The 26,055-nt window shown below is 34.7% G+C and overlaps 2 protein-coding genes across 2 annotated transcripts in view; both read right to left on the minus strand.

The window, feature by feature from the left end:
- The window catches only part of LOC111052577 (zwei Ig domain protein zig-8), a 475,708-nt gene that overhangs the window by 191,447 nt on the left and 258,206 nt on the right, over positions 1-26,055 (minus strand). The window lies entirely within an intron of this gene.
- LOC120349931 (putative nuclease HARBI1) lies at positions 3,596-4,709 on the minus strand. Its single transcript, XM_039421499.1, has one exon. The coding sequence runs from the start codon at positions 4,336-4,338 to the stop codon at positions 3,823-3,825; it is 516 nt and encodes a 171-aa protein (XP_039277433.1). The 5' UTR covers positions 4,339-4,709; the 3' UTR covers positions 3,596-3,822.

Here is a 26,055-nt window from a genome sequence, read left to right on the forward strand (position 1 = left end):
GTACAAATGATCCTTTAGATCAATCAGTGAGTGGATCAATTCCAAAAAGTTTTGAAGACCTTGTCTTTGAAGAAGAGGACTTTGCAAATATTGAAGACAATGTTCCAGTACTTACGTATTTAGCTGGCTATTGTGCAAGAGCGGTGTTAAAAAAGAACAAGTGTGATCACTGCTAAATAATGTGTGGAATAACAGTGTGATAAGAGTGTGAAAGAGCAGTGTAAATAAAGTGTGAAAGAACAGTGTAAATAGTGTGTAAAATAACAGTGTAATTGGAGTGTAGAAGATCAGTGTAAATAAAGTGCGAAAGAACTGTTAAACTAATGAATTAAAAAGTAAATGAAAGTTTTAGAACTGTCCATAACATCATAAGATGGAAAGGTTTTACCTAACTAGAAAACATTCTAATGATAGGTTTCTCTGTAACCACAGATTTATTGTCATCCAGATCTTTGGGAGCCTCTTTTCTGAAAATGAGTTACCTCTGATTTGGTTTACCTTTGCATTATCTCTCCTTTGATTCTGATACAGGATGTTATTAGGTATATTATTTGGTTGTTATTAGGCTGTTATTTGGTTGAGATGAATTCATCAATATCTCTATCACTGAATCAAATATGTCTATTAACCCTTAAGCACTGGCGCAGTTTTTTCTGACACTACTACTGGTGCGGGGGTCTGCTAGACCCCCATCATTTTTTTTTTTTAACTAAATATTAAAAAACTTTTTTGTCAAACTAAGTTGGTTATCTTATTCCTAGGAGTGTTTTGAATGGTTTCACTATAAATGAAGTGTATAAATATGAGAATTATCAATATTTATTGCATATCTTTGAAAGTTCTTACAATTTTGAGATGAAAATGTAGTGTTTTTTAGTAAAAATTAAAAAAAAAATCAAATGATATGATAATATTTATCTAACTGTCGATCCTTACTGAGAAACAATGAAAATCACTAGAAAAAATACTATTCCTTGTATTTTGATGATAGTTGCTTATTTTATTTACTTGAATTTACCTTTATTCCAACTATGTAGAGTGATTCAAAATACACATTGATCAGCATATTACTACAAATTCAAATTTTAGTAAATTTTTATTGTATATTAGACGAAAATAATTGACTTTCATGTTATGTTTCTGCATGAAAAGGCTTATTCTGACTAATTCTGGAGATGAGGCACTCCTCGCAAACGTTTTTCATGTGATTGACACACATTGGCTGACAGCATTTTGAACATGAAGAACTTGTTTTTATGTCTCTACTTCTCGGACAGATAACACATCTTAATTTCTTTCCTTTCACATTTGCTCTGTTGGTGTTCCCTTCTTCCATTGGTACTTGCTAATCTTTTGGCAGAGTCTCGTAGATGTTTTGGAATGCAAGCTATGGTGGATCGCTTAGCTGCCTGTGGTCTTACCGTAGCTAATCCAATTTCTTTCAAAAATAATCTTCTTGGTTGATTGATGTCAGCATTGTTGCACATGATACCACTTGAGAATTAATTCCAGCATGTCTAGAAGCCTGTAGAATAGAACTAGAGGCCATCGTCTGCATCTTCTCGAGGTAGAATACGTGCCACACTTCTCATCTACTACATCAACTCCTGACTTCGTGCTGTTGTAATAGGTTACTATTTCTGGTTTTTGTTGCTCTTCAGGGTCAATGTTGTTGTCGTAGTGCATACTGGAGATGAGCACAACACTCCTGTTTCTTTTGGGAGCATAAGATACAATTGTCACTGAATCTTGAAATCCAAATATGCTGCTGAGCGGCTCTCATTGTTTTCTAGTCATCTCGAGTGGTAGTTCTCCTTTGTCTTTTCGTATTGTTCCTACATAGGTCGTTTTTTGCCCCTGAATGGGACAAGTTGCTCATCAATTGTAGTGGAACAACCAAGCGTGAAGTTCTCCTCACAGTTTCGAACAAAAATTTCAAACACCTCCCTAAAGGCAGCAAATTTATCAACATTGCGTCGTTCATTCCTTGAATTGATGTCGTCAAAGCGTATACATTGCAATAAGAAATTGAATCTTTCAAAGCTCATTGTTCCATAAAATGTTTCCATCCCAAAACCATCCTGACTGAATAAGTCTTTCAAATTTCGATGACCTGCACGGAAAGATCCTGCTAGGATGAGCAGTCCGAGAAGAGCAGTGATCTCAGTGTTGTCTGTGGTACAGCAAGCTCTTTCCCTCTTGTAGTTATCAGCTCTTGTGTTGATGAAATATTAGTATTTATTGTTATTATATCAATAATTTCATCACTAATAAAAAGTTTCAAACACTCAAGAGGCGTTTTCACTAGTTTTGCATTGTTTATAGGCCCTGGCAGGGTTCTCACAAGATTTACACTTCTTGTACGAACATTACGAGGCACACAGTTTTTTTTTCCAACAAACAAGTTTGTCTTTACTAAGCATTACTGGTATATTTCTATTCCTGGAACTGACTTCAGTATCTTCTTGTCCCCCAAGCCCTTCAACAACTGCTTCTATCACTGCACTTACTGAATTTGGTACAAAAACATCACTGGCTGTAGAAACTGTTTGTTCTTCTTGAATGATATTCAATTCATCCACTATATCTTCATTCACATCTTCAATTTCCATTTCATACCCAATATCTGGAGGTTCATCTGGCACATAAGTAGGATCAGCATCAGAGTCATCGAAAGAAGTATTAGTATCATGGTCAGAAGCACTGATATGGTCCTCTTCTGATTCTGGCTCAATGAGAATGTCTTCATCATCACTCACATCTTCAACAGATATCGCTTGATTCTGGCTTCATTCAACTCTTGTAAATTCATTTTGAAAACTTCAAAACACAATATAAGATATGAAATAAATAGCACTTCCACTTTCAATGATAATTAATTATGAATAAAATAACTCACAAAAATTAACACATTTACTGGCGCGGGGGTCTAGCGTCACCCCAGACACTTTTAACAGCCTACCGAACAAACAGCAGAGTGTGACAGATCAGGTGAGCAAAACAGAGTGACGGTCTATAGGTACCGTAAGTACCATTTTGAATAAAAGTTATCCAAAGAATGGAGTCTGGAGAATTGCAACCATTGAGACAGTCTATAAGGAAGTAGAGCCCATCCTTAGTATAATGAAAAAACAAAGAATTTCTCATTTTTCCAGAATTGGAATGTCTGAGAATCGAGTTCTGAATCAGCTTGTAATGCGTTATTTGAAAAAGAGAAAATGTGGCAAGTATGTTGATGAACTAAAATAGAATCTTCAAAAAATAGGCTTAGAAGTTGAGGATGCCATTAATAAAGGGAGAATAAACCATTCACTTAAAACGCACATCTTCAATTTGCCAAAAATGCACAGGGAGACTGTAATTACTGATGCAGAAAGTCAAACGATCCGAGAGAATGAAGTGAAAATAAATAATGGGCTGATCGAAAAACCAGACAGCTCCAGAACCAAGGAGGATTTCAGTTGATTGACTCAAGTAGTACAATGTTGCCAAAAAATACGAAAAAAAATTATACAAGTAAACTTTCTTAGTGTGCGGTGAGAAAATTAATCTAGAAAACTGTGTCTATGATACTATAGTTCTTGTGGCCAGTGCAGAATTTTCCTGTTGATTGAGTGCAGCATCGACCTCCGGAAAATGTCGTAGATATTGGATGACAGCTGCATCATCAGGAGCATCAACCTCTCTTCTTTCCAAAATAAGGTTATGGAGGCAGAAGCAAATGACTATGCACCTCAATGCAGTTGGCAATTTTACCCTTAACCTACTCGATAGGCATGGGAATCTTCTTTTCACCACGCCAAATGCTCTTTCGATACAATTTCATGTTTGAATATGTGATTTGTTATACAGGACTTTTGCCGGGTCTTCAGGGTTAATCACTGGTGTTAGGAGATGTTGACTGCAAGCATACCCTCTATCTCCCAACAAATAGCCCCTCTTGATCTCTCCAGTTTGAAGTTGAGCCCATAATCGGCTATTTGTTAATATTGTGCTATCATGGCAGGAGCCATGCCAGCGTGCCACCACATTTGAAAATTTTAATGATGCAGTACATACAGCCTGCACATTGATGGAAAACCATCCTTTCCTATTCCTGGAAAGTTCAGCATTTGGCTCACCTGGTGATTTTATAGGGATGTGGGTGCAGTCTATCGCCCCCAACACCCCAGGAGACCCCCTAGTTTTTGCAAATTCACTTTTTATTTTCAAAAGTTCATTATCGTCAGTGGGGAATTTGATGAGGTCCTTCAAATGAGGGATAAGAACTTCGGTCACTAGAGCCACAATTCTACTTATAGTAGATTTGTTGACTCCCACAAGGTCTCCAGATACCATTTGAAACGTCCCTGTAGCAAAAAATCTCAGAGTCACTAACAGTCTATTTATCGGGGATAATGGGAGGTTCCTATTTGTATTTGATTTCACTTCTTTTCCATTTTACTACTTATAAATAGACACGTCATTTTTGAAAGTCGAAATCTCTAAACAAATTCTTCATCATCATAGGAGTGGAGCATTTCAATCCTTTCTCTCAATATTCTTGTACTCAACAATGCTCCCTCTTCATAATTCTCAAATATCTCTTCATCTGATGAATCCATCCCCTGCTATCAAAACAAATGAGACTTCATATTACAAGCTATTTTTGAAAACTTGAAAATATAAATAACTTATAGTTAACTCACTGTTTAGTTGTGTCATCCGTTGAATGAATGTGTAATGCCAACACGACACATAATACAACTGAACGGTCGTCAGTAATGAGCAGTAAGTAGATAATAATCTAGGTATTCAAATTTTCAAAAATACAATTTTTACATATTCTACGGTATTATTATAAATATATCTATAGCCTATATGAAAGCGAAATGACTCTGATTTAGTCACCCACTCACTCATAATCAACAGAACTAGAAATCTACTGGACCAAATACGTTCAAATTTGGTAGGTTTGCTCAGTTGGCCATCTATAGGAGCACTAAGAACGGATTTGAAACAAAATACAGAGATATGCCCAAAATCTGCGTTTTCTCACATTTTGCAAGAACTTATTGAGAGGAAATGTTCAAATTTGGTACACAGGCTCAGCTGAGGTATTAGGGGAGCTTTTAGGGGAGGTTTGGTATTCCTGGGATCACCTGAAGTTCATTTGTTCCACTATCATCCCTCTCAGGGTCAGTATTCTCATCTTGAACTATGAATTTATTTTTAGCATCACTAATGTCATTGAAATAGGGATCTAGAAGTAAATTTTTACATTCTTCGAAGTCTCTGTTCAAAATAAACATATTGACTGCTTGAATCCAATCACTATTGCATAAAAATGTGCATTCGAAAAAAAACGAAAAAAGTTAGGTTAGTCGTGACCCTTGGGTCCCTGGGACCCAGAAACGTCATTTCACGAAAACAACAAATCACAGAGCACTAACACTCTACATCAAGTTTAAGTGTCTACTGACATGAATTTACATGGGTCACAATAGACAGTAAAGCAAACTGAAGTGTAATCATAACTAAAACAAAAATTGCCCGGGTCCCTGGGACCCGGGGTCACGACTAGAAGGAGTGATTTGTAATAAATTTTGAATAGCCTCTCATTTTTTATAGGGGATCTGATTCACTCATTTATTCTGTAAACCCTTTTTTAGTGAAGTTTTTAAATCAAATTTGACAACTTCTGATGGGAATGACATCTTCAATGAATCGATTCATATAGTAGCCAAATGCTTTTTATTGTGAATCTGCAATAATTGTAGTGTTTTTTTATTTTATATTACAATGATTTAAATGTATACTCTACCATGCAGAATCGAAACATGTTCAATTATTTTGAAGTAAGGTAAGTCAAGATTACAGTACAAACTACACCTATTTTTCTGATCGAATAACACATATTATGCCCTGTTGCACAGAAGTATGTTGAATTTTAAACATGATATGGAGTGGCCGTAGTCAATTGGACTAGATGCTGGCTTTATGCTGGCTGGCTCAAATCCATTTAGGACATAAACACGGGTTTGTAATCCCATCGACAAAACAAAATCATCTATATGGGTGATTTACTCCAGTCCAGTGTCAGCCAGTGCATGTTTTGAACATTATCAGGTTTTATTTGAGCAACTTGGTTAATCCTAGCATTAATAACACTCAAAGATTTTTGTCAGAGTTGGAAACATATTTTATGTTTTGGTGAGTCTCCCTTTTTCTTTTATCCTACATCATACTTCAAACATAAATCATATTAGCATTACAAAGCATTCAACTAATTCGAAAAAAAATCATATGGCTTTTGTCAACATTACTGTATTAATTCATCAATGCTCATGGTCTATTTTGAATCCTTTAGAACTATCTCAACGTAGAAAAATATCCTGAGAATATTATTTCTTAGTAAGCACCTAGGGCCTATAAAGAAGCTGTATTCCAATCACTGCTATCCATATGGTAGCCTACAGTATTTTCCCACAAATCGTTATCAGTGAGAAGTCAGTGGTATTCGAGTTTTATAAGTATACTAGCAGGAACCCGTGCTTCGCAAGGATCTGTTGTAAAACTGACGTAATAAAATTTTGAAGAATAATTGAAAATAGGCCTATAACCATCCTTGGTTAATAAAAAATCTATATGCAAAATTTCAAGTTATTAGTCCAGTAGTTCAGACGTGAAGATGCGTCAAACATAATTTTCCTATCCTGCACGTGCATAAGCCAGCTCTTTACTTTATAATTATTATAGATATAGTTAACGACTGCAAGAGATAGGACTATGGAACAGAATAGTGGTGGAACTATGATAGCGCCAGAATTGTCTCTAACACATTAGTAGGTACTCTCTTGCGATCCATATTGAATATAAATGGAACAATTCAAGAGTTGTGGAAAATGTTTTTTTTTTTTTTTTGAGTAGGGGATACACAGAGAGAACTCACAACTAATTCAGAGAAAACTTACAGAATTTAGAGAGTGCCTATGATATTATACAATACTTTGGAAGTAGAAGTAAGAGAAAGAAGTGGGTTGACAACTGGAAAAGAACGAAGCCAAAGAAGACCGAGAGTGATTATCGAAAAAAGAGAGAGAAACCAGTGAGAGCAGAATGTGAAAAACAAGGAGTGAGTGAGAGAAAGTGGTTGAGTTGAGAGTGAAAGCTGGAGTTGCCGTTTTTGTTAAACGACGCCGTTAATTGGGACAGACGTCGACGTCCGGTTTTTATTATTGGTAGTCGGCTGACAAAACACATTCAAAATGGCGACCGCTTAACTGCGGGTTTCCATGTCGGGTGTGTGACGGTCGCGCATAGATATTCAATTAGTGCAAATTAAAAACCGCTCCTGCATTGAGTTGTCCAATTAGGTTTTCCCTCCTTCCCTTTTCCTCTACAATCACCTCAACGTCCACCTAAACCCCCACCTCCACCTACTCCACTAATCGCTTTGAAAGATATCATCTCCTCGTTGAACTATCCCACCTTCAATAGAGTTTCTGCTCGTGAGAATCACTATGAACTGTCATCATTGGTAGAATGAAAAGGATGGACAAAGTATTCTATTGAATTCATTGAGTTCATCAATTGAGCATTGATTGACAATTATTGAGCGTGAATCTTCGGATAGAACAATATTCTCAAGTACATGTTAGGGTCTAACGAATAACCTGGCGGTTGTAGTTTCTAGAAGGAGCAGAATGAATAATAATAATTATTGGATAGATAGAGGAACGAGAGAGTAACAGAGGATAAGAGTGAGGATTGCATAATAGGATATGAATAGGGAAAAGTGGAAAGGATCAGTATGAATTACGTGAAAACATACCGTTCCGATTGTGAACTATTGTTTAGTTTGTTTGGTATGCTCCGAAGTAACGATGATGGTGATATGAAGGACTTTTGGTCTTTGTTCTGAAATTTTTCATTCCAACGGAATTGAACATAGTTATTGATGGGGGGAAAATAATTATCTCAACGATTTCACTCCTAGATGCGATATTTTCTAATGATAATGTAATAAAATGTATATAATTTGATACGCGTGGAAATATGATTAGGAGGAGACATGAATTTGCAAGAATTACTGATACAGTGATTTAGTATTTTGAAGGATTGTAGTGATGTTTTGTTGAAGTATTTTCATGAGTTTCTTATCATCAGGGTTGCCCACAAGGGGGGGGGGGGGCATGGCGCAATTTGCGCCATCAACATTTTTTGGGGGGGCAAGATTTTTTTTAAATTTTATGTCAACATTTTGAATCATGGCTAAAAAATCTGGTGTGGTACACTCACACTACTTTCCTTGCTCATTGATCTATAAGCCTCATTCTTAAACGAGGATAATCTAGGGGAATAACATTATGCCGATTGGCGGCATAATAATTTTATTAAAACTACGATTATACTATTGTTATTGTTTTCAGAGTACATTTTCCTTTGTTTGAATTATGAAATTTAAGGATTTTTTAAAAGTTGTCAAACAGCTGTTCTACAAATAAAATATCGACGTGTGTTCTTTTGAATAAACTGCTCTACCCACCTACCTCAAGCACGAGAAGGAGGTTACAAAGTAAATTTCTCAAGAATGGGGTGGACCCCCTGTTAGTTTCTCAGGAAGGAAACTCATGCTAGTTTATAGAGCTGATATATAACTATACAGGATATGAATTTGAAAAAAATCGGTCAAGTCATTTTTGAGAAAATCGTGGAAAACATGTTTTTATTTTGCGATTATCCGCCATTTTTCTCAAGAATATTACGGAGCTCCTGCAATTTTCCAAGAAATGAGACTCAAGTCAGTTGATAGGGCTTATAAATAGCTATCTAGGGTATAAATTTGAAGAAAATCGTTAGAGCCGTTTTCGAGAAAACCGTGAATAACTTGGTTTTTTAGTGATTATCCGCCATTTTTCACAAAAATATTACGGAGCTCCTGCAATTTTCCCAGAAATGAGACTCATGTCAGTTGATAGGGCTTATAAATAGCTATCCATGGTATAAATTTGAAGAAAATCGTTAGAGCCGTTTTCGAAAACCGTGAAAAACATGGTTTTTTAGTAATTATCCGCCATTTTTTCCGCCATCTTGAATTGAATTTTATTGAATTTCTTATTGTCGGGTCCTCATGGTATAAGGACGTTAAGTTTGAAATTTCAAGTCAATCGGTTGATTAGGAATGAGTTATCGTGTTCACAGACATACACACATACACACATACACACACACACATACACACACACACACACACACACACACACACACACAGACCAACACTCAAAAATCTTGTTTTTGGACTCAGGGGACCTTGAAACGTATAGAAAACTTGAAATTTGGGTACCTTAATTTTTTTTGGAAAGCAATACTTTCCTTACCTATGGTAGTAGGGCAAGGAAAGTAAAAATCAAGGTATTAAATAGAGATATCCTAATATAGTTAATTTTAATACTTTTTCCCACCTTTACAATGTTATATTTTCCTAAGTGTAACTCAATATAAAGCATAAAAATACAATTGATAATATTTTGTATGCAGGAATTCAAGTAATTTTAAGCCTATGAGTTTGAAGGTAAATCTTTCACAAAAATAAATTATAACTCCATCATCCACTATTATTCTGATTTCCTTTGCTTAATTTCAATTTTTAATGGTCCTGTGTGTTTGAGTTTCCTTGCTGTTGCAACCTAATTTTCTTAAAAGCACAATGATTAATTAAATTGTAAAGACATTTTAATCTAATAATTATTTTAATTTCGAATGCGTTTCATGATGATATTAATGTATCTGGAATGGGAATGCAATTATAAACAACATCGCAAACTCTAGTGAATTTGAAAGAAGAAAAAACTTCTCTTGTCAAAAATTTGTGAAAAATATCAAATAAAGCCAATTTCAATCTTTCAAATTTACACTCTATTTACCACACAGTAATCAAGTAATTATTGTAATGCTTCATTACTTTTTTCTGTTTTGTATAATAGTACAGTCAAATTGTCGTTTTTCAGGAAACAGCCCAAACGAATTTTTCGCGACGGTTCTATATGTAATTTGGGGCGCTGAATTCTAATCTGGAATTTTCTGACACGCCAGAAGGCGGCTTCACCACCAAAACTCCCAAAAAACCCCAAAATTTCGGACTTTTTTCAAGTTTTCCATTTAATCTCGAGAACCTTTAACTTTTCGAGAAAAAGCATTCCCTAAAATATTAAAGATAATAAAATTTCCAATAAATTGAGTGGTCGCGCAGGACTCTACGATTTTTTATTCCGTAGCTAAGAGTTTTCAAAAAAGGGGTATTTTAAGGGGGTTTCAAAATTATGCAAACCCACCAATTCTAGCCTATACAACTAGGATCTTTTTCTAGTCATGATAGAAATCATGTCCTACAGCCAAATTCAAATTCTCATTATAATACCTCTTCATGGCCTTCCTAACAAAAAAGAAACATTTCGGCTGAAATCACCTTACAAGGGTTATATTATAAGAGAATCTCTCGTTAGATTTCAGTATTTCCTAGTGGAGGGCACACATAGGGATACGTCCAGGATCAAAATTTTAATCACTTATAACTTTTGACTGAATGATCACATCTCCTCGTACTACAGCTCGTTCATATCAGCTCGTCATGGCGGTTGAAAATCATGTATCATATCACTAAAATTTGTTTAAAAAATAGGAAATTCCTCCTTTAGTGTATTCCAATGCATAGAAAAATTACCGATTTCTATATTCAAAACTGTGTGTCTCGGTAACTCAAAATGATACTTGGTCTTGATTTGAAGAAAAATCCTTTTTCATGTGAGGTGAATGATTTTTGTAAAAATATAATCGTGAAGTAAGATACTTTTGTTTCTAAAAATAAAGAAATTTGCGATATTTTTTCTCATTTTCACAGTCTCGACAGTTTTTCGATATAAACAGTAATGCAAGATAAATTTAAGGCAACTCAGCATATAGAGCATGAATTTTTCTCTCATTTAAGACCAATCGCAAGTTTCTATCATGTATTGTACTCATTTTAGAGACTCTTTAATAACAGTAAAATCGCAAGAAAAATGAGGAAATGGAGATCATTATTCAATTGGCTGTAACTTTTGAACGGTATTGAAAACAGGAGTATAATTTATTCATGGGAGTGAAAAGAGGAGAAAATTCATCACAACCTCGACTACTTTTTGGATTTTTCATCTGAAGTGTTCCACAAGATACGCAACGTTGCATATGCGAGACTGTGAAAATGGGAAATATCACAAATTTCTTGCACATGCAAAGTTGCGTACTATCTTGGTGAACACTTCAGATAAAAAATCCAAAAAGTAGTCCTGCGTGACCACTCAATTCATTGGAAATTTTATTATCCTTAATATTGTATAGAGAATGCTTTTTCTCGAAAAATTCAAGGTTCTCGAGATTAAATGGAAAACTTAAAAAAGTCCAAAATTTTGGGGGTGAAGTCGCCCTCTGGCGTGTCAAATTTCAGATTGGAATTCAGCGCCCCAAAATACATATACAACCATCGAAAAAAATTCTTTCGGGGCTGTTTCCTGAAAAACGACCATTGACTGGACTATAAGTTGTTATCCTATTATATTAAGCGAGCAATTTCTGTATATCTGTTTATATTTTTATATCTGGCTATCTGGTTATCTTGTTAAATGGTTATTTATGTTCAACGGGTCTCGGAAACAGCTCTTACGATTCTCAAGAAATTCGGAATATAGTAGGTTTATGATATCAAAATTCGATTAAACTAGGTCTCATCCCTGAGAAAACTCCCTGGAGGAAAAACAGATGATGATTTCGTCGTCTGTCGATAGTAGAAGATGCGTGTGCCTGTGTGGGAGATCAGCTGTGTAATCAATTAGCTTACCGTAACTCGCGAGAAATCTAGAGATTTTAATTGACTCGATCAAAATACAGTAATCTGATTTGTTGACATGAGATGGTATATGTCATAATATTCAAAGTTAATCATTATTTCACAGTTCTAAGTGATTAGTGAGTGTTATTTTGTCATTCAATTTGGTATGTAAACAATCTAAATTAGAAGTTTCATGTTTTCAAATATTTGGACTGAAAATTTCACTTGAATTCAAGTGTATAATCTACTTTTTGGGATATTAAATATTCCAACTATAAATTTTATAGTGCATAAATCAAAATTCGGGGAAGAAACAGTTTTGGGCTGTGCCCATTAGTCCTTCCCCAATCATTTTAAAGAATTGAGTTCTGTTTATCAATGAATAAATAACGAGCAAAGCTCGGTGCCCCGATATTTGGTGATAGAATTCACAAAATGTACTTGTTCAGATGATATCTTTATTCCAAAAACCAAACCATTTGAAGATACATTTTGTTCGACTTGTGTTATTCACTCATGTAATGTTAAAAAGTAAATACTACCAAAAACGCAACATCAGCAGTGACAACCTGTTCCAATTTATGATAAATATCGGGGCACCGAGCTCCGCTCTGGAGTACCTACAAAAGTAGGTACAAAGTAGGTAAAATTATTACGGAAGAAGAAATTATAATAAATATTCATAGCTCATACAGAAAGGTTCTATCTAATCACAGTGGATTGAGATTAATTCCCAGAGGATTGCAAAAAATTCTCTCACAAAAGCATGTTAAATTTTAAACCTGATTAATTTCACGTGAACCAAATCACAGAAGACCATCTCAAACAGATAGCTTATCTGATTGGTTCTACTGGAATTAATCAGGATTAAAATTTAACCGGCTTTTGTACAACTGCCACTAAGTACCTGATTGAATTAGGTACAAAAATTCAACAGCTGAGTCATAAATTTGTCTCACACACATGCACTCGCTCACTCACTTCCATCATCAACAGACGACGAAATTATCAGCTGTTTTCCCAAGGATGGATAAATTCTTTCAATGTCCTTTAGCGAGTTTCCCCAGGGATGAGACCTAGTACAATCGAATTTTTATATTATAAAAATCTACTATGTTCTGAATTTCGTGAGAATCGTTAGAGCCGTTTTCGAGATCCAGTGAAAGAGAAACATCTAAACATTTAAACATCTAAACAGAAATTGCTCGTTCATAGTATAGGATTTAGAATACCTAAACTTGCCGACATTATATATTGTATGAATAGAATCGTTCCAAATTTGTATGAATGTACCAAAATTGCTATGCAATATTCTTTTGCAATAAAGAATTATCAATGATATCATTATTCAACTATTTATAAGTAACCTTAACATTTAAAAAGCGAAGCCTCCCTTACTTATCTTTTAATATCCTATTAAAATATTTGTCATGTAGTTTTTCCTGATGTAATGTAGTACTTTCCAGTCCTCCCGAACAAGAACGGGTCCACTGCTAGTCTCAAAAATAATATCAAAAAGATACTTCATTTCTATTTTAAAAGAGATAAGACACGATGGTATATATTTTTGCAATATTATGAAAACAGAAAGAATTCCTCACAAGACCAAAGGTAAATAATGTCCTTTCGAAGATTAGATTGTAAGATGTGAATTTTATTGTCATACACTGACTAATGTTGAAAACTAAAGGAATACCCATCATAGAAGACCAGAGAGTGTCTCTGTACATTCTATATTCATGAAATGTTGATTCTGTGCCTCATGAAGTGATCCGTTACAGTATATATAGCCAGTTGCTCACTTTATTCTCTAGTATCACCCATTCTTTCTAAACAAAATCAATTGAGGAAATCATGGGAGATGACAATATGGAAAACGAGATTCCAAACGCATATTCATACTTCCAAAACTGAAGCATATGTAGTGGTTTTACAAGTATCGCATACAAGAAGAAGAATGCTTGATTCAAAATTCGAAATTAAAATAATAATTATTGTATAACTGGAGATGTTGAATATGAATTGCTTGATACAAAGAGAGAAAGATTTAGTATACTATCGTTATCAAGTAAATTGTTATTAGTATAATTGTTATATAGTATAATATCAATCAGTAAGAGGATATGTCTGAATGTAAATTAAAAAAAGAAAACACTCTCAAACTTTCTCCCTCTCACTGTTTTCCCCTCTCTCCAGTAATGTTCAATTTATATGAATTTACTTGCCGGAACGACAACTCACTCTCTCCAATCCTCTTACCATACCATTGGTATCCCAATTATAGATACAGAGAGGTGAGGTTGTGTCATTCCGACACAGTTGAATTGAATATGAAGCACTACGTTCAACAATCCTTTGACATGCCAAAAGGACAGCTATTTCTGTACACTGATAGAAAATAGAAAATGAGGAAACAGATATTTTAATGCTTTCATCTTTTTAGTGAGTTTCCTGTGGATACTCACTGATGGATTCACCTCTAAATTCCTTCATGATTTCTCTCTTCTGAATATAATTTGGAAACACAAATCTGATTTCTCTATCCTCATTGTTACATTATCACATCGATTACTAGCCTACATCTCTACAATATAATATTCTCACAATCTCATGTTCTACAGTATGGAGCTATTCAGTTACTTCATATGAATCAATTTTTCTCATACAATTATTCAATAACCTCCATTTAAAACGATTAATGAATTTTTTAATTATTTTAGAGTTCAGATGTCATAAATTTGTTAATTTTTTTGATGATGTGATTAGATTTGCACAGAAGATGATAATATTATAGGTGAACATTTAAAAATTCAAAAATGGAACATCCAGTAAAAACCAATTCTTATGCAAGGATATGTGCAAAATATTCATTTTCAAGCCAAGACATTTATTGGGAATGTTAATAATTGACCTAAGAATTTATATATTCATCGATGATCTCTGTTATGAAAATCAGAAATACAGATCCATTTTTTCTATGACAGGTACGTCAGTCCTGTATTACTTTGCGGTTGAGCCACAAGCTGCAAACGTATCGCTTTCATGTGCGATTTGTGAAGCAAGCCGTGTGCAGCTCCAGTCTCTTAGCATTTATCAAATTAGAATCAAGAGGCAAACCAGAAACATGATGGCTGTTGAAACTGTGAGAAACCAAAACCGACATCTCTAGGTGAAGGGTGGTTTCTCGGGGGTGTCACTGAACTAAGGCATCCCGGTGGGCTCCCAAATACAGGATAAGAGAGAGGAGTACCCTGATAATGCGGAAGGTTACTAGGAGATATTGTGGGTGAGTGTGAGAGGGGGAGTGTGTGAGAGTGATTGAGAAAGAGAGAGAGAGCAAGTGAGAGAGAGAGAGAGAGAGAGAGAGAAAGTGAGAGAGTGATGGAGTGAGTGAGCGAAAGAGTGAAACCAACGAGGAAACCAAGGGAGAATTCAAGGGAGCGTTCACAAGGGGTTCATGCGGGGGAAACATGAGGGGTCAATATAATTCAGGGGGAAATTTCAGTGACATCAAACCCGCATGGGTATGCGTTTGCCTGTTATGAATGCACGGTTAACTTGTAGCCAGTTGCCAGCAGCTCACAGCGAGTTCTACAGCCCGCATCTGGAGCATTATGGGATTGATGCCTGACTTGCCAGCCCACGCAATCAGAGACCTGAGTTTTTATTACATGGTTTTGATGGTTGATGAGTTTCATGATCTATGGTCTACAACTCTGGATTATTATCAACGATACGATCATCATCAATGATTATTATTTTGATACCTCCGAAGCATATCATTGAACTTTCTCCAGTTCTATAAAGATATACACAAACTGCGATACTCTTGAAATACAGTACATGATGTAAAAATAATTAGAAACAGAGTTGGAGAGAGAAATATTGTGTTCATGATAGAAAACGATCAAAGGAAGATCTTGAATAATTCGAGACTTATTATTATTATTAAATAGTATCACTTACTATTTTTTTTGTTCAATGAAAAGTACAATTTACAGATGAGATCTAAATGAACTCTCTTTGATTTAATTTGATACTTTTCCGTTGAAACTAATATACAACATATTATATTATAATGAATTAATATTGATAATAAGCATGACATTAATAATAATTTACATAAATGATAATAAATATTTATATAGCAATTGAGATCCTCAATGAATGTGAAACATGACATTTCTCTGAATAAGGAAGAATTTTCCCTTTTTTATTTTGTCATCAAGACATTTTTCACTAACATTCAATTTCTTTTAATCAATTCAATGTAAATTATTTAAATTAACATTCACTCCTGGACAAGTAGCCTAGTATATGTGGTCTGTTTCGACGCACAAACAGCTTCCAAAAAATCTGGTTTGGCGCACTCACATACCTTTCCTTGCCGTTATGAAAATTGATCCCCTGACGCTAGTGTTCCCGCGCATCTCAAGTCAACTATTCAATATATGAGCCAGCTGGTGACAGGGCAATAACGCTGGAGAACACGAGGTCTGCTGTTTCTTCATAGTGAATGATTTAAGAATCAACAATAATGCTATTGAATAATCACATTTTCTCGAATGTAGAGCTTATTTTCAATTTCAGGTGAAAATGTTACGAAACATTAATTGTAGAGACTTTCATGCTCAATCTTTTCCACTTGAAATATTCTGTTCAAATTGTATTTGAAGCCTGATAATTGGAAGTTTAATACCAAACTTTGCACGGATGGGGTGGCGCTCCTGGAATTTCTACAGATATAAGACTTGTGGCAGTTGATAGAGCTTATCAATGACTATTTTAGGTATGAATTTGATCAAAATCATTGGAGCCGTTTCCGAGAAAATCACGAAAAACCCTTCTTTTGACAACATTTTCGTCATTTTAGCCGCCATCTTGAATTGCATTTGATCGAAATTGTTCGTGTCGGATCCTTATAGCGTAAGGACCTTAATTTCCAAATTTCAAGTCATTCCGTTAATTTGGAGATGAGATATCGTGTACACAGATGCAAATACACTCATACACATGCACACACACACACACACACACACACACACACAACACACACCACACACACACACACACACACACACACACACACACACAACACACACACACACACACCACACACACACACACACACCACACACACACACACACAACCACACACACACACCACCACACCACACACACACACACACACACAACACACACCACACACACACACACACACACAACACACACACACACACACCACACACACACACAACACACACACACACACACACACAGACCAATACCACTTTTTGGACTCAGGGGACCTTGAAACGTATGGAAATTTGGAAATTATTGGGGTAACTCAATTTCTTTCGGAAAGCAATACTTTCCTCACCTATATAGGGCAAGGAAAGTAAAAAGAGCTTCGCACTAGGATGATAAGTTAGAGAAAGATTTTAACGGTTTTGTAAGTTGTTGAATTTGCTTCTCAAAGCCATCCTATCAGATGCTAGTCATGTATCAATTATTCTTATCCAATATAGTTGAGCGAATTGTCTAGACGAATGATAATAATTATATCATGAGATTATGATTCTTCTAATCTGTTAGAGGACAAACATGAGAAAGAGGTTTCCAACGTACTTTGGTACTTAAGAAAGAGCTTTTATGAAATAATTTAGTGTCTAAAGTGCAAAAAGTATTTTTCAATTATTAAGTAATCTCTATTTTGGGATTTAGTGTCAAAAACAACAAACAGAAATCTCTATTCCACAGTGCTTTACCAGACTTTTGTGGGACCTAAAATAGGAGTCCCCCGCAGAAGCCAAGAGCCGAGAACCTGATAATGAATTTTGTTCATCATGAAGTTCGAGAGTTTTCACAACCCTGATGAACTTGACCAACATGTCAACTGACGATCTAACCTAACGTCATCAGCGTGGAAGAGAACTTGGAACATTTGCATTTTTCTATCTTTCACAGTTACAGTTTTCCTATATCCTTCATTCCTTATATTTAGCTCTTCTCCTTGATTAGTCCATTGTCTCTATCTGTTACCTGATTCTTTTACTTGAATACACTCTAAAGTCTATGAGAAGGTCCTATAAAATTAAAAGGCGTCTACATTCATTCTCTCTGTTTATTTGGTTTCTAATCCATTCTTCTCAACTCAACTTCGTTTCTTCTTTGTATTGACACTCAGTGTTTCTAAATCTTCAATCCTCCTATATTTCATCTTTTCCAACTTTCATGACTCATTCTTTCTCTTTCTTCCATTTATTTATTCTTGACCCACCATTAGAACATCTCCTGCTTCAATGTTCTTCCTCTTATTCAAATTACAGAGTTTTTATATTAATTGTATTCCAATATCATCGCGTTAACTGTTCTAGACCCCCAACCCCTCAATTCCTTCTTATCCTTATTCTTCTCCTTCTTCTTCTTCTTCTTCTTCTTCTTCTCCTTCTTCTTCTTCTTCTTCCTCATCAGCACCCATCCCAGATAATTATTCTCCCTTGAACTGCTTGTAACTGCTCCTTCCTTTGATTTTTCACTCTACCCGCTCTCATTTCATTTTCCACTTTCCTTCACCTTTCTCTCCTGATCATTCTGTTCAATTCCTCTTCCGATTACACCTTACATAGAGAAATTTTCTTTGCCCATACATATCTTCATCACCCTTTCTTCTGCTAAATCCTTCTCCATCATCACTCATTCAAAACAAAATTTTCATCTTTTCCAAGATCACCACCAATTCTATTTTTCTTCTCAGGGTGCCTGTTCGTTTCAACGTTGGCGATCATTATTGGCTATGATGATTTTGTTAGTTGCGCTCCGGAACAATCAAGTGAATGTTTTTCCAAACAAAGCAATTGGGTTGGTAAGCCAGGATATTCTCTATCGAACTGGGGATTCCTGTCATCTATTTGCCTTGCATATTCCATACTGCCTTCATTACGCATTATGTGGCCCAAGTATTGCAGCTTCCTGAATTATATGGTGTTCACCAATTCAGGGGCTATATTCATCCTCCTTAACACCTCTTGATTGGTGTACCAAAATTAAATTCTCAATAGTTAACTATGATTTTAATTCGTAATTTGAATGATTATAATCGAATTTTGTCAGTTGATAGTTCATAAAAGATTTATACTTTTGTATTTTGTTTTGCAAGTTGGCAAAACTGCTGTTGAACAGCTGAACTGTTACGCTGTATTCACTACTGAATGCTTCCTCACTCACTACTTCTTTGATTTGAGTTTGAGTTTGAGTTCTGATCAATGTACAGTTTTGCTCCTCAGATGTCCTCCTCAATAATGATCATGAGCTTTGTATTTGCTGAGTTCTATCAATCCTAAAGGTCTTATTGGTTCCTGTAATTTTATCCATCAACTTTTGCAGGCCCCCCATGGACTCAGAGCACAATGGTATTATCAGTATAAAGTTAATTTTTGAGGTTCTCGCCATTTATTGAGATACCCTCTTAATATATTTCAGTGTTTCTCTGAAAATGTGATAAATATAAATTCTATGTCTCTGAATATGAATTGGGAATGCTAGGAGATAGAATGCAACGTTGCTTAATCCCTCATTATATTAATTTATTACGAGTGTTTTCATAAAGTTGCATTGTAGATTAATGACACTCTGGCAAGTAAATTTGGTTTAAATCTGTTAAATTTTGAGAAGGAAATCAGAACGTCAAGATAAAATCTAAATTAAATAACAGAATAAACTCCTGTTTTAGCTTTTGGTGAATTGTAGGAAGAGTTAGAAATTAATGCTGTAATACATTTATTTACAGCGGTTCATGTGTGTCCCCTAACCAACTTCTTGTACTATCTTTTTTGTGAACATTGCATCCTGTTATAGTCGCTCTTGGCCCGGACCCAGACGGGGTACGAGCGATTTGAGGACAGACTGTTTCATCGAATTTTCGCCTGTGTTTACTGGAAGTTAAAGACTTGTTTTCTGTTGAAAATATCCACTAGAGCTAATTCCTCCTTTTTGACTCTCTTTGCATTAATGCTAATATATTTTAGCGGTTCCCATTTATTCAGCATAGCTCTCATCAGTTCCTTCTCCTTTCTAATCATTTCCTTTTCCTTTCTAGTCATCTTAACCTAATCTGTATGTTCTCAATCTATTCGAGAGATGACTGATCAATTCAATATAAGTTGGCTATCGATGTCAGGTATTTTTCATCGATTCCAGCTCTTCCAAAAACATCTTAATTTTCCCATGTTGAACACGGTCAAAGCCCTTTTTGAGTCAATCAGAAATGCAAAAACATCACACTCATATCTGCATCTCTGAAACGAACCTGTACACCAAACAGAGCTTCCTTGTTCCCAAAGCCTTCACTGAATCAAATTGATTGGGTGCAATTTGCTTCTCACATGTGTTATAGAATTCTATTGTGGATGAATTAAAAATATTTTGAGCATGTGCTCATCAAAACTTGGTTCGGTACTCACCAAAGACTTTTGCACTGGGTAGTCTAGTAATACACTAAGTAATACCTTCCTCTTCATGTTTTGCCGGGCACTCTCTTTAATTCAGGCCTTTTCCCAAGTTATAATAGTAAATTTAATACGCAATAGACTAGAGCCATTATTGTAAGTGAGTTAGCGAAATAAATTATTTTCTCTCCTATTATGAACGGCCATGACTTCGAGTTTCCCATGATAGATATTTAAAAATGTGGCTCCGAGTCGTCGAGGAATGTAGATTATGGAATTATCTCTAAAACTTAGCCTTCTTGTCGCGACATAAAATGCGATAAGTTGGAAAACAGCAAGCATTGAAATTATAACAAACTACCGATTTTGCAGTTACTATTTGGTCCAAAGGCTGTAGAAGCCACGCGACGATTGGTCAAATTGATTCCATTCGCCCAATAGGAGACCTGTTTCTAAATACAGTAGTGGGGATTCCCGAGTCGAGAGACCAGATTACGTTCCGGAGGACACTTTGCTAGGAGCACTACGAGAGTAAAGATGTAGTCACTATGTTTCCCCCTTTTTGGGCAGGTTTACAAGTTTATTTCATTAGTTAATGTAGGAGCTAGTTTTATTTTTATTAATGTTTAAAATTACTAGTAGTGCCATGTCCTGAAAGGTTTAATTGTGTTTCTTCATCATGTACGAATAATTGTTTCTTCAAATAACCGCTAAGGTATGTAAACTAGGTTAAATATAATTTAGGAAAATTATTAATGGAAACTTCAATCAAAAGATTTTATCAACAAAGCCTGTATTTTTCAAGTTAATAATATGATTGAGAATAATCCTTTTGATTTTATTAGTGATGGAAGATACTTATAAATTTTTTTCTACAGAAGTATAGAAAGTTTTGTCAGTTACGTTACATTTGAGTTATTGTTTCTGGAGATATATTATCGTAGAGTATTGCTGAAAGTCAGGAAGATAGCATTTAAATTGGAATGAAATTTTTAAGATTATGTCATATTGAGTTATGACATTTTATAATTTATATTTTTCAGACTCTGTTTCTTATGTCATTAAGGCTGTCGAATGATTTAGTAAATTTTTTATGATAGAAATTTAATAGATGAAGAAGAAAGTTTTTCTTCTCCAGGAAATTAATATTAATGAATGTTCAAATTTTAATACTATTTAAATTATTTTCTATGTGTCTACTAATTTTATTTAATTAAAGGTGAATCTTATAAGGCAAACATTATCTTTCCTTAAAGTGAAATTTTCAATATTTTTTTCTTTTATTGTGTTATAAAGTGTCTTGTTTTATTAGGTGATAAATCATAATTTCTGTTGATACTAGTTTTTGGACTTGTATTTGTAGGTAAAAAATCATAAACTCTGGAATGTTCATTTTTAATTAAGGTTCTGAGCAGTTTTGGGCGAATGCCCGTTATTTACACTTGGATTGCGTCCTATTGTTCATAAATAATAAATAAAATAAATGTGGCTGGCGCACAAGTTTCCAACAATACTAGCCGAGCTACTATATGAAAAATTATATTTGATTTTGCAAACCAAACGAAAAATATCATAAAAGTTACATCATAATTAATGAGTATTCATTTTTCTAAAAGCATTATATTAATTATTACGAGTGTTTTCATAAAGTTGCATTGTAGATTAATGACACTCTGGCAAGTAAATTTGTTTTAAATCTGTAAATTTTGAGAAGGAAATCAGAACGTCAAGATAAAATCTAAATTAAATAACAGATAAACTCCTGTTTTAGCTTTTGGTGAATTGTAGGAAGAGTTAGAAATTAATGCTGTAATACATTTATTTACAGCGGTTCATGTGTGTCCCCTAACCAACTTCTTGTACTACCACCCCTTTGGTTCCGCAACTTTATGTAACACCGCTTCAAGACACCCGTTCAGACGACAGGTCTAGGGACGTAAGAGGACGTCGCCGTCCAGCCAAATTCAACGGTAAAAGCTCACCGCCAAAAACAAGGTACTGTAACCCCGACGATAAAGCAACGTACAAACCAACGAAAGTGCAGTGTAGTGAAACAAGGTTCATTCGAGAATGTCAATCAAAAGTGGGGATTCAAAATTATTATGAAATGGGGTATATGGGTTACTATCGACGAAACTTGGGTTCAACGGGCTTTTTTTCTAGAGTAATTTTATGTTGAAGTTAATTATTTGATTTGATGATGATATTGTTTGGTTTTGTGACGTATTGCTATCTAAACGGGGATAGTAATGCGCCCCCGAATCAGATGAAGAATGTCAACAAAGTAACATGAAATTGTTGTTTCTGTTGTTCGATTTTAGTTGCCAATGTTTATTGAAGCTGTTTGTATTTTTCTATTATTTCAAATTGTAGTGTTATTCTATAGTATAAACCTATTAAATCAGGCATGGCAAGATAATTATTGAAGTTTTCTTGACTCTAGCCCGTTCACCTGCATGAATTAGGTATAGACTCAGGTATTTTCTAGATGTGCGGCCTATTTCTAAATTCTAATTTTATTCAAAATTATCTTCTTAGGCACACAACTCCGCCCACTCTGCTGTCTAGAGATATTTAAATCTCTGGAATTCAATTTTCTAAAAAAATAAATTTTCATAACTTACTATAATAATACTAGATTAATTTTTTGAGTCTATACTTAATAATTCATTCTGTGAACGTGTTAACTGTCAATATTTTAGGTTTGGAGTTGAATGAATAATTTATAGTTGCTACTCCAATTTTTCTGAAGTTTAAATAATTGTAGATGAAACAGGAAAGTTATTCAGTTATGTAAATCCATTAAAATGAAAATCTTTTGAAGTGCTTAAAGATAAAGTTAGGTATCATTGAAGCTAAGTTGAAAGTATTCTGAAACTTCATATTGAAATTGATCATTGAGAAATTAAAGGTTTAACGTTAGAATAAAAATGAGTAGAAGAAACTAGCATAGGTGAAAAACAACTGATTCTAAGTACTGAATAAATTTTTTGCATTCTGTAATTCCGTGAATGATGATAGAAATTATTGTAATGTCAACGTACGTATTCTGGTCTCACGTCTGGTAGTGAATATCAGTATAGTAGTAGTGAAAGTGAATATTGAGATTTTAAAGGACAACCCAAGTAAATTAGGAAAATTCGAAAATTATTATGGGAGAATGTTTGGGGAAAATAGGGAAATTTTTTGAAAAGCTAGGGAAATCAAAGGTAATCAGGGAATAAATAGGAAACTCGTTTTATTAGTTATTGTTGATATGTAATTTTGAAAAGTTGATGAGTAGTTTTGGCCTTGAGATGTTTAAACTAAATAATTAGATATTGTAGATTAAAGTTGAAACGATGATCAAATCATTGGGAGTTTGTATAAAAATAAGTTGATTGAGGTGAGGTTGTCAAGTCCCTTTATCAGTAATGTTTATTCTCGAAAAGGTGAATCAGTTTTATTATTGGAGATATTTTTTTTAGGTGTGATTTTTGCGGTAGGCATGCGTAGTGATAGTGTAAAGATCCGTTGTGTTGGTAACGTTCCTGTAGATGTGGGGATTTTTTTGTGTTTAGTTGAGACTCAAGATTTAGAGGAGGACACGGGGATGTCCTGCCTGTGTGTGTTGTTGTTGAATTAGGTAATCGGCGCGAGTGTAGGTCCGTGTCCAGAGAGAACGGAGCACTGCCCGAAAGTTGTCCATGTAACAAATCAAGGAATTTAGCTGTGACTAACCTTGCAAATTTGTACGGTGGAATTGTATAATTTTAGCTAAAGACACCGAAGATGGTGTGAGCTAAGATTTTTTGTATCTAGTAAACGGTCTGGTTCATTCGAGAGTATGGGGCTCGTCAGTAGAATAACGTAAACCGAAATCTAGAATATTTAGTGAGTCTTCGTAGTGATTGTAAGGAAAACAATCAGCGTAATGCAGTTTAGGGAAGCCCAGTCAAAAGGTTCGTTAATGTTTGGTAGGAAAGTCAGCCGCAAAAACACAAGTAAAAATGGTAAAAAAAAGGGGTATATTGAGTTTAAAGTTGCTTAGAAATTGGTATGGTAAACGAAATTGAAAGTTTTAGACAATGAATATTTAAAGTGATTAGTTAAGGTATACAAATAAAATAACAGAGAAACTTTTTCGAGTACCTAGGTAATGTTAAAATGGTTATCAGTGAAAGTAGAAATAAATATTGGAACACTAATGAACGGGTTAAATTAAAATAAAATTAACAGTATAGAAGAAATCTTACTTTGGCCAGTAAAGTCTAGTTCAAAGGAAAACGGAGAAGGAAGAGTGAGAGAGTTTTTCATGTGAATAAGTTGAGATATTTTGAGATCTAGTTAAATATGAAGTCTATAGTTGAGAAATAATTATGTGAGGCTCCAGTAAGGTTGAAAATGTCAGTGAACTTGAGAATCAGTAATAGTGTAATAGTAGTCTATTAATGTGTTAATGTATTGGTAAATTTCATAATGTTGGTAATCAGAAGGCAAGCAGCAGCAGTTCATCAATGCTAAGTTAGAGCTGAACCTTCATATTATTAAATCATGCCTTGAGAATTATTCTTCCAGTGTTTTGAGAAAATGTCACGTACTTTGAGTTTGAGATAAATAACCATGATCGCTGTCGAGTCAATTTATCCAGTTGAAGTTGTAGGCAGTGAGAAAATGACAATACTCTAGTGAGAAGCGAAATACAGAATTATTATTGTCGATTGAAACCTAGCACTCATTGTTTTGTTTTGACTAGCGTTCTGTGGTAGAGGTTTCCTACTGGAATATTATAATGAAAAATGGTTTTTCTCTTGATTGTAGAATGCAAAATCGCGCTTGTGTCTTATAGCTCTCGCGTTGATCTAATAATGCAATTTCAATCATTTTTATCTTTGAATCGTAGTCGATGTAGAATAGTATTGCCTACTGAATTGCTTTATATTGTTAAAAATATATTGCACTCTCAACTCTATAGTAATGATAGTTAGATTTCAATACATTCAGCTGAGTGAAAAAGTTTCATCCTTTACTATTATGATCAAACGTACTTCATATTTTACAACAGCAGAGTAACATAGAACCAATTAAAACTATGATGTCTTTTAAACGTTTTCCCTTGTTAGAGTTTGCCAAGAAAATAACCAGGGACTCAATAAAGAGATTGAAGTATTCAAGATTATTATACTCGGTCCGTCTTTAGTACCTACTTAAAAGGTGGACACGTCCATATTGTTTTGTCCTGACTCTTGCCACAGTTTTAAAGACTCTTGCCACAAATCTCAATTAGTTATACATTTTGCTGAATTTCGGAATGATTAAAGAGATTTCTTTTGAAGAGGGCCCGCTTCAAATTGGATCCTACTATCAATCCAGAAATTCGACTCTCCAAATCATACACAATGCCTCTATGGTAACATATCCTGATTAGATTTCCTTTTGCGTGTTTCACACCGGAAGGAAGGGGAGTGTGCCGGGCACTCTCTTTAATTCAGGCTTTTCCCAAGTTATAATAGTAAATTAATACGCAATAGACTAGAGCCATTATTGTAAGTGAGTTAGCGAAATAATTATTTTCTCTCTCTATTATGAACGGCCATGACTTCGAGTTTCCCATGATAGATATTTAAAAATTGTGGCTCCGAGTCGTCGAGGAATGTAGATTATGGAATTATCTCTAAAACTTAGCCTTCTTGTCGCGACATAAAATGTGATAAGTTGGAAAACAGCAAGCATTGAAATTATAACAACTACCGATTTTGCAGTACTATTTGGTCCAAAGGCTGT

This window comes from Nilaparvata lugens, chromosome 2, assembly GCF_014356525.2.
Source record: "Nilaparvata lugens isolate BPH chromosome 2, ASM1435652v1, whole genome shotgun sequence".
NCBI lineage: Eukaryota > Metazoa > Arthropoda > Insecta > Hemiptera > Delphacidae > Nilaparvata > Nilaparvata lugens.

Coding starts and splice junctions, on each gene's coding strand:
- LOC120349931 (XM_039421499.1), bottom strand. CDS start 4,338: ATGGTATCTGGAGACCTTGTGGGAGTCAACAAATCTACTATAAGTAGA.